This window comes from Penaeus vannamei, chromosome 37 (assembly GCF_042767895.1).
Source record: "Penaeus vannamei isolate JL-2024 chromosome 37, ASM4276789v1, whole genome shotgun sequence".
NCBI lineage: Eukaryota > Metazoa > Arthropoda > Malacostraca > Decapoda > Penaeidae > Penaeus > Penaeus vannamei.
In genome coordinates this window covers 1,400,023-1,410,022 of record NC_091585.1, presented here as the reverse complement: position 1 = coordinate 1,410,022, position 10,000 = coordinate 1,400,023, and the positions used below count along the sequence as shown (strand labels likewise).

At 42.2% G+C, this 10,000-nt stretch overlaps 1 protein-coding gene across 2 annotated transcripts in view; it reads left to right on the top strand.

Annotated features, from left to right (window-relative positions):
- Window positions 1–9,411, top strand: part of Ublcp1 (Ubiquitin-like domain-containing C-terminal domain phosphatase 1) — a 14,909-nt gene extending 5,498 nt beyond the window's left edge. Inside the window, exons 3-6 of one of the 2 annotated variants that reach the window (XM_027368721.2) lie at window positions 68–205; window positions 1,666–1,839; window positions 2,711–2,869; window positions 6,725–9,411. In XM_027368721.2, coding sequence (XP_027224522.1) covers window positions 68–205; window positions 1,666–1,839; window positions 2,711–2,869; window positions 6,725–7,003 — 750 coding nt within the window. In that variant the 3' untranslated portion in view covers window positions 7,004–9,411. The remainder of the gene's footprint in view (window positions 1–67; window positions 206–1,665; window positions 1,840–2,710; window positions 2,870–6,724) is intronic. The other variant, XM_070115510.1, reaches the window with a different exon arrangement.
- Window positions 9,412–10,000: the final 589 nt, after the last annotated feature.

Sequence of the window (10,000 nt, the reverse complement as noted above, 5' to 3'; positions counted from 1 at the left end):
TATCATGATTAGTGCATGTCAACCTCCTGGTTCCCTTCAGTTCATCTTCCACACTTATCCTTGTCAGATAATGATGATGGGTTCCCTAGAAGCGAGTGTTGAGGAAGCACAGCGGATTCCAGACGATCTTCCGCCAGTAATTAACGACCTGGACATAGAAGAGGAAGAGGTAGCAATTGAGAACCGCTCTGAGTACCTACAGAAGGTAAGGCACTTGGATTATAGCCTGATGTGAAAGAAATATTCTTCGAAAAGGAGATGCAAGTTTAAGTTGTCTACCAATTTTTTTTTTGCCAAAGCCTTCCACTTTCCGGATTTTGCGTTATTTACATTTCCAAAGATTTTCAGGGCCTCCGAGTCTCCCTTGAAAGTTTCAAGGCCCACCCACTATTTTTAAGGTGGTAGCCGCCTCTTTTGATGTCCAACAAAATATTATGACTTTTCACCTTACCGTAGAAAATTGACAAGTGACATAACAGTTAGATATGATTTAAGAAATGAAATTGGTCTCAGAAAGCTTACAAAATTTCACATATTATGAGACCAAATTTTATTTTTTCATAGTATTAAACAAAGTCTGGGTAGTGTTAAAAAACAATAACAAAGAATTTTTGTATGCAACTCAGTAAGAATGATATTCCGTTCATATAGAGTATTTTATTTTGTCTATGTTTGGATCATATTTCATAAGTTTCATCCTTCTGCAATTTTTTTTTATTTGCCAGATGATTTGGATCACCACTAAAATTTAAGGGAATATGAGTAAGGCAAAGACACACCTCTGGCAAAAATTTCATGAAAATCTTTCCATAATTTTTTGAGTAAAAGAAAAGAATTCCTGGATCCAAATCATGATCCAGATCACCACCAAAATGTAATGGTATATATGTTAGGCTAAGACACACCTCTGGTAAAAATCTCATCAAAATCTGTTCATAACTTTTTGCAATATCCTTGCAAAAAAACAAACAAAACAAGCGAGGTGGAGAGAGTCGGGGAAGTAGAGGGAAGGGAAGAAGGTGAAGGAGTGAGACCTTCACCACTTGTTTCCTGTATTTTCCTTTTCCTTTCAGTTTAGAGCATTTATTCTCTTCTTAGCATTTGTTCCTTTTATTTCTTTTATCTCTCATGGAAGATATCGAGAATGAATTATGAACATGTGGTAAATATATCGCAAATATGAAACAGAGGCAGGTGCTACGCCAGCTTGTCTCAAAATGTGGCAAGCTCAGACCTCGTTTCCTAAACTGTTTTTTTTCTAGTAGTGAGTAAAACTTTACTCATTGATAAAGGAAGATTTCAGATAAAAACCACCTTTATTATACATATGTAAAGGCTCCACAATACCCCCTTCCCCCTTCTGGTCTTTCGATCCTTTTTCCTTTTCCTACAATATTACGTGACTGGAAAGATGTTACATAGGGATGATTTTTAGATTTTGAGCTTGTGTTTGAAATAGTCAAATGATTTTTTTACCTTAAGTATAACATCTCCCCTTAATCTATCTAATGGAATAGTTTGTATCGAATTCTGTAAATTTCTCAGTTAATTTAATAGTTTTTAAGCATGTAATTCATCTTTTGAGGCTAAGAGCCATTATAAGTTGCCAGTAGTTTATTTATTGTCCGATAAACTTTTATTGATAACTCCCCTCCCCCCCCTTAGGTGGAAAGAAGAGTCAAGGACTATGAGGTGAAAATGCTCAATGAAATGCGACCAGGCAAGAAGCTCCTTGTGCTCGACATAGATTATACACTGTTCGATCACCGTTCGACGGCAGAGACTGGGGCAGAGCTTATGAGGCCCTTCTTGCACGAGTTCCTTACATCTGCTTACAAGGTAAAGGCTCTGTATGTGTGTGTGTGTGTGTCTGTCTGTCTGTCTGTCTGTCTGTCTGTCTATCTGTCTGTTTGTCTGTCTGTCTGTCTCTGTCTGTCTGTCTGTCTGTCTGTCTGTCTGTCTGTCTGTCTGTCTGATCTACGTCTGTCTATGTAAGGTGTATGGGTGTGTGTGAGTGTTTGTTTGCATACACATACATGCTTAGTTTTATACACTGGGAGATGTATTATTAATTCCCATATCTCAAATAAACGTCAAAATAGAACATATTTGAATAAGTTAACACAATTACCCCTCAAGGGTTAACAGAAATTAATGAGATTACTATGAATATGTAAGCAAAACACATCTAAAACATTTTTTTTTTTTTTATCATATAAAGCAGCAAAATGTGTATGCAGACATATAGAAAGTAAAAAGATAATGACATACAAGGAGATAACTCTGTATTAGCATGTTGTGTGGAAAAGATCTAAGGTTTGATGGGACGCAATCAGGCACCTACTAGAGCCAGAAAAGCATGACTACGTGATTATATATTTATTTTTTCCTTAATCATATTTATGATTTGAGACGGGAGGGGATGTATGAGGGTTTCTGCTTGGGTTTGTAAGGAAGTGTTGTTGTTTAGGTTATTTGTTACTGTGTGTGTGTGTGTGTGTAGTATTGTGTTTTAATAGGTTGATTGCTTGCGCGTGTGTAAAGGAATAACCGTGACTTTATGAGTACTTAAGATATATCTTATGATTCATCCCCATAACCCAAACTCTAGCATAACCCACACATATACCCTATGCATCCTGATAGCAGTGGAATGTCTCCAAATTTAAAAATCCTTTTTTTTCACTATTCTTTTTTTTTTTTCATACAGAATTATGACATTGTGATTTGGTCTGCTACGAGTATGAAGTGGATTGAGGAGAAGATGAAGCTCCTCGGAGTGTCTTCGCATCCAGACTACAAGATTGCATTTTACTTGGACTCACTGGCAATGATTACCATTGAGACACAGAAATATGGGGTGATTGAAGTAAGTTCCCTCCCTCTTCTCTCTCCTCCCTCCCTCCCTCTTCTCTCTCCTCCCTCCTTCCCTCTTCTCTCTCCTCCCTCCCTCCCTCTTCTCTCTCCTCCCTCCTTCCCTCTTCTCTCTCCTCCCTCCCTTCCCCCTCTTCTCTCTCCTCCCTCCTTCCCTCCCTCTTCTCTCTCCTCCCTCCTTCCCCTCCCTCTTCTCTCTCCTCCCTCCCTCCTCCCTCTCTCTCTTCTCTCTCCTCCATCCCTCCCTCTCCTCTCTCCTCCCTCCCTTCCCCCTCTTCTCTCTCCTCCCTCCTTCCCTCTTCTCTCTCCTCCCTCCTTCCCTTCTTCTCTCTCCTCCCTCCCTCCCTCTTCTCTCTCCTCCCTCCCTCCCCTCTTCTCTCTCTTCTTCCTTCCTCTTCTTCTCTCTTCCTCCTTCCCTCCTTCCCTCCCCTTCTTCTCTCCTCCCTCCCTCCTCCTCCCTCCCTCACTCTTTTCTCTCCTCCCTCTTTCCCTCTTCTCTCTCCTCCTCCCTCCCTCCCTCTTCTCTCTCCTCCCTCCCTCCTCCCTCCCTCTGCTCTCTCTCTCCCTCCTCCTCCTTCCCTCTCCCTCTCTCCTCCATCCTCCTTCCTCTCCTTCTCTCTCCTCCCTCCTTCCCTCTTCTCTCTCCTCCCTCCTTCCCTCTTCTCTCTCCTCCCTCCTTCCCTCTTCTCTCTCCTCCCTCCTTCCCTCTTCTCTCTCCTCCCTCCCTCCCTCCTTCCCTCTTCTCTCTCCTCCCTCCCTCCCTCCCTCCCTCTCCTCTCTCCTCCCTCCCTCCCTCTTTTCTCTCCTCCCTCCTTCCCTCTTCTCTCTCCTCTCTCTCTCCTCCCTCCCTCCCTCTTCTCTCTCTTCTCTCTCCTCCCTCCCTCCCTCTTTTCTCTCCTCCCTCCCTCCCTCTTTTCTCTCCTCCCTCCTTCCCTCTTCTCTCTCCTCCCTCCCTCCCTCTTCTCTCTCTCTCCTCCTCCCTCCCTCCCTCCCTCTCCCTTCCTCTCTCCTCCCTCCCTCCCTCTTTTCTCTCCTCCCTCCTTCCCTCTTCTCTCTTCTCTCTCCTCCCTCCCTCCCTCTTCTCTCTCTCCTCCCTCCCTCCCTCTTTTCTCTCCTCCCTCCCTCCCCCTCTTTTCTCTCCTCCCTCCTTCTCTCTTCTCTCTCCTCCCCTCCCTCCCTCTTTCTCTCTCCTCCCTCCCTCCCTCTTTTCTCTCCTCCCTCCTTCCCTCTTCTCTCTCCTCCCTCCCTCCCTCTTCTCTCTCCTCCCTCCCTCTCCCTCTTTCTCTCCTCCCTCCCCTCCCTCCTTCCCTCTTCTCTCTCCTCCCTCCCTCCCTCTTCTCTCTCTCCTCCCTCCTTCCCTCTTCTCTCTCCTCCCTCCTTCCCTCTTCTCTTCCTCCCTCCCTCTTTCCTCCTCCTCCCTCCCTCTTCTCTCTCCTCCCTCCTCCCTCTTCTCTCTCCTCCTCCTCCCTCTTCTCTCTTCCCTTCCTCCCTTCCTACCTCTCTTCTCTCTCCTCCCTCCCTCCCTCTTCTCTCTCCTCCCTCCTTCCCTCTCTTCTCTCTCCTCCCTCCCTCCCTCTTCTCTCTCCTCCCCTTCCCTCTTCTCTCTCCTCCCTCCCTCCCTCTTCTCTCTCTTCCCTCCTTCCCTCTTCTCTCTCCTCCCTCCCTCCCTCTTCTCTCTCCTCCCTCTCTCCTTCTCTCTCTTCCACTTCCCTTCTCTTCTCTCTCCTCCCTCCCTCCCTCTTCTCTCTCTTCCCTCCTTCCCTTTCTCTCTCCTCCCTCCCTCTTCTCTCTCTTCCATCCTTCCCTCTTCTCTCTCCCTCCCTCCTCTCTCTTCTCTCTCCTCCCTCCCTCCCTCCTCTTCTCTCTCTTCCCTCCTTCCCTCTTCTCTCTCCTCCCTCCCTCCCTCTTCTCTCTCCTCCCTCTCTCCTTCTCTCTCTTCCCTCCTTCCCTCCCTCTTCTCTCTCCTCCCTCCCTCCCTCTTCTCTCTCTTCTCCTCCTTCCCTCTTCTCTCTCCTCCCTCCCTCTTCTCTCTCTTCCATCCTTCCCTCTTCTCTCTCTCCTCCCTCCCTCCCTCTTCTCTCTCCTCCCTCCCTCCCTCCCTCTGCTCTCTCTCTCCTCCCTCCCTCCCTCCTTCCCTCTTCTCTCTCCTCCCTCCTTCCCTCTTCTCTCTCCTCCCTCCTTCCCTCTTCTCTCTCCTCCCTCCTTCCCTCTTCTCTCTCCTCCCTCCCTCCCTCTTCTCTCCTCCTCCCTCCCTCCCTCTTCTCTCTCCTCCCTTCCTCCCTCTTCTCTCTCCTCCCTCCTTCTCTCTTCTCTCTCCTTCCTCCCTTCCTACCTTCCTCTTCTCTCTCCTCCCTCCCTCCCTCTTCTCTCTCCTCCCTCCTTCCCTCTTCTCTCTCCTCCCTCCCTCCCTCTTCTCTCTCCTCCCTCCTTCCCTCTTCTCTCTCCTCCCTCCCTCCCTCTTCTCTCTCTTCCCTCCTTCCCTCTTCTCTCTCCTCCCTCCCTCCCTCTTCTCTCTCCTCCCTCTCTCCTTCTCTCTCTTCCCTCCTTCCCTCCCTCTTCTCTCTCCTCCCTCCCTCCCTCTTCTCTCTCTTCCCTCCTTCCCTCTTCTCTCTCCTCCCTCCCTCTTCTCTCTCTTCCATCCTTCCCTCTTCTCTCTCCTCCCTCTCTCCTTCTCTCTCTCTCTTCCCTCCTTCCTCCCTCTTCTCTCTCCTCCCTCCCACTCCCTCTCTCTCTCTCTCTCCATCCTTCCCTCTTCTCTCTCCTCCCTCCTCCCTCTTCTCTCTACCTCCCTCCTTCCCTCTTCTCTCTCCTCCTCTCCTTCCGTCTCTCTCTCCTCCTCTCCTTCCGCCTCTCTCTCCTCCTCTCCTTCCCTCTCTCTCTCCTCCCTCCCTCCCTCTTCTCTCTCCTCCCTCCCTCCCTCTTCTCTCCTCCTTCCTCCCTCTTCTCTCTCCTCCCTCCTTCCCTCTTCTCTCTCCTCCCTCCCTCCCTCTTCTCTCTCCTCCCTCCTCCCTCTTTCTCTCTCCTCCTTCCTTCTCCCTCTTCTCTCTCCTTCCTCCCCTCCCTCTTCTCTCTCTCCTTCCTCTCCTCCCTCTTCTTTCTCTCCTTCCCCTCCTCCCTCTTCTCTCTCTCCTTCCTCTCCTCCCTCTTCTCTCTCCTCCCTTCCTCCCTCTTCTCTCTCCTCCTCCTTCCCTCTTCTCTCTCTCCTTCCTCCCTCCCTCTCCTTACTCTCTCCTCCCTCCCTCCCTCTTTCTCTCTCCTCCCTCCCTCCCTCTTCTCTCTCCTCCCTTCCTCCCTCTTCTCTCCTCCTTCCTCCCTCCCTCCCTCTTCTCTCCTCCTTCCTCCCTCTCCTCCCTCTTCTCTCTCCTCCCTCCCTCCTTCTCTCTCCTCCCTCCCTTTCTCTCTCCTCCCTCCCTCCTTCTCTCTCCTCCTCCTTTCCCTCTTCTACCTCCCTCCCTCCCTCCCTCTTCTCTCTCCTCCATTCCTCCCTCTTCTCTCTCCCTCCCTCCTTCCCTCTTCTCTCTCCTCCCTCCTTCTCCTCTTCTCTCTTCCCTCCCTCCCTCCCTCTTCTCTCTCTTCCCTCCCCTCTCTCTTGCTCTCTCTCTCTCTCTCTCTCTCTCTTCCTCTCTCTCTCTCTCTCTCTCTCTCTCTGCTCTCTCTCTCTCTCTCTCTCTCTCTCTCTCTCTCTCTCCCTCCCTCCCTCTCCCTCCCTCCCTCCTCCTCCCTCCCTCCCCTCTCTCTCTCTCTCTCTCTCTCTCTCTCTCTCTCTGCTCTCTCTCTCTCTCTCTCTCTCTCTCTCTCTCTCTCTCTCTCTCTCTCTCTTGTTTACTCACCCACACATTATTTCCCTCAGGTGAAGCCCCTCGGTGTGGTGTGGGGCAAGTACAAGCACTACACGCAGCAGAATACCATCATGTTTGACGACCTACGACGGAATTTCCTGATGAACCCCCAGAATGGGCTCAAGATCCGCCCTTTCCGACAAGCACACCAGAACCGAGCCACAGACCGAGAGCTCCTTAGGCTCTCCTTCTACCTGGAAGACATTGCGTCATTAGAGGATATTTCCACACTCAACCACAGCAAGTGGGAGCACTACCGCAAAGATGGGTATAATGTGTCCACAGATTAGGATAGGATACAAAGTATTTGACTGTTTGGGTATTAAGTATCGGCAGATTGAATTATTATGTGTCTGCCGATTCAGGTTTGATGGGCCCACTGATTAAAAGAAAGAGGAAATTGCTTGGCACACATTTATGTGCATATGCAGAGATTTTCAGTGAGGTGGACTTCTTGGATGTGAGAATTGGAAAGTCTTCAAGTCAGTTTTATTTCCATTTTTTTTTTTCCTTTCTTTTTTGCGCAAACTGTTGTTACTTCTGGCTTGAGGGCAGGGAGGATATTCCCTGAGGAATAGGCATAGAGCCAAATGCATTCACTAGATTCAAGGCATGTGAAAGCTTAACAAAGTCCTAGCAAGGTCTAAAGTCTCGTTTTGTTTTTATATCTTTGTTAATATTTATTGATTATTATTTTTTATTTTTGTTTTATTGGGAAGATTGCTGTCTAAAGGACGACACAGCATCGTCTAAGTAAGTTTGTCACAAAGCGTACATGCCAGCTTTTACAAGGGATGGCTTCAAGGGTTTAGACAGTTCTCCGACATTTATTTTTCCTTTTTTATTGTTATTTTCTCTTCCTTTTGTAAAGAATGACTAGGATATTGCAAGGTAGGAACAGCATGCCCATTAAGAAGAAGAACAAACACAAAAAAACAAAAACAAAAAATAAAAAAAAATAATGTGATATGCTCAAGATGAAAATCATGCTTCCGCCACAGGTTCGTCAAGCAACAAGACTTGCAGGACTTTTACTGGTCTGATAGATATCATTCATGTTTGTAAGAAGAAGGAAAGAAAGAGAGAGGGATTAAGGCCGAGAGGAGAGAGGAGCAGGGGGATAGGGAAAGAGAGAGCAATAGATGCAAACAGAGAAGAGAAGTAGAAGGAAGAGAGAGCAAAATGAGAAGGATAGAAAAGAAAATTTCTTCTTCTTCTTTTTCTTCTTCTTCTTCTTCTTCTTCTTCTTCTTCTGCATTTCAGTCCCAGTTGATTTATTGGATTCATAGAACCATGTCCAGGAAAAAAAGAAAAAAAAAAAAAAAAAAATGAATAATGAAAAATGAAACAGAAGAAAATGATGATATTTCGGTGATTGTTTTGTGTCCTTTTTGTGATTCTGTCGTCATTCCATTATCTCCTTTGCTTGTGATTTTCTTATTATCTTCTTTTTCATTGTTATTATTTTTCATACTCTTATTGTTTTTATTATTACGATTATTATTGTCATTATGATTATGAATATTGATATAATTATTTTCATCATTTATTATTATTATTACTGTCATTATTATTATTTAATCATTATGATTATGATTATTATTGATATTATTACAGTAGTCATTATTATTATTATTATTACAATGATAGTCACTATTATTATAATCTTTATTATTATTACAATGATAGTCACTATTATTATAATCTTTATTATTATTAATATTATTGTCATTATTATTATTATTATTATTATTATTATTATTATTATTATTATTATTATTATTATTATTATTTTTATTATTTTTATTATTTTTATTATTATTATTATTATTATTATTATTATTATTATTATTATTATTATTATTATTATTATTATTATTATTATTATTTTTAGCATCATCATTATCAACATTATTATTATTATCATTATTATCAGTTGTATCATTAGTTCTAGTTTGCATATAATTTTTGTTTATCTTGTATTAATGCTAAAAGTACTATTTATTATCATCATCAAGATTTTTTTTGTTGTTTTTAGTACTATGATTATTAATATTATTATTAATCTTATTATGATTACTATTATTGTTATTGTTATTATTATTATTGTTAATTATTATTATTATTATTATTATTATTATTATTATTATTATTATTATTATTATTATTATTATTATTATTATTATTATTATTATTATTATTGTTGTTTACCATTATTATTGGTGTTATTGTTTTGGTATTATTATTGTTATAATTTTTTATTTTTTTACTATTATGATTATCATTGTTATTATAATAATAATAATTATTATCATTGTTATTACTTTTATTATTATCATATTAGTTATTATAGTTAGTATTATTGTTGCTGATATTATTATTATTTTTATTAATATTATTATTATTATACCGCTTAAGTCGGGCATGGCATATCCGTACATCCCATGCCCACTTCAGTTTATTGAAGGTCGTTACGCATACATGAATCCACAAGTATCGTCACCAATTAAAGGAGCCAATTAAGAGTACTACCTGTCTCACCTGTTGAGCTTTTTCCTTGACTTTGGAAACTATTTTTTGGTATTTTGTAGTACTCTTAGTAATATCAGTAACACTATAATAATCATATTGTCTATGATAAAAATAACTGCATTGATATTAATAGCATTAGTAAAAAAAGAAAGAAAGAAAGAAAAAATACGCAAGTCAAGGAAAGGAGAAAGTAGGCAATGTCACAAATTGTACTAATTGATTTTGTGGTTAAGCACTGATGAAGCCATCTGTGTGGCGATATTTCTCAAAACATCTCTACAGTGAACACTACACTTTTCAGGCAATGTTGTGTTAGCACTATTGTTACTATTATTATCATTTTTATTATTATTGTTATTATTATTATTTCTAGTATTGTTATTATTAGTATTATTAATGTTATCATTATTATCATTATTATTACTATTAATATTAATAATATTAGTAGTATCATTATCAATATTGTTATTGTATATAATATTATTAGTGATATTCATATTATTATCATTGTTATTATTACTATTGCGATTTTTTTCATTATTATCATTATAAAGTAGTGTTTATTATTTTTTAATGATTATTATAGTTGTTACTATTCATTTTCGTATAATCTCCACCTGTTGGAAAGCATTTGTGATTACTCTCCTTTGCTTGTAAATCGCACCATTGAAAGGACGTTTTCAATGACAGATCGTGGAACATTCTTGTGCATGTCTTCCTGTTAACTTCACTCCTATTAATGCAGCTGATGTTTC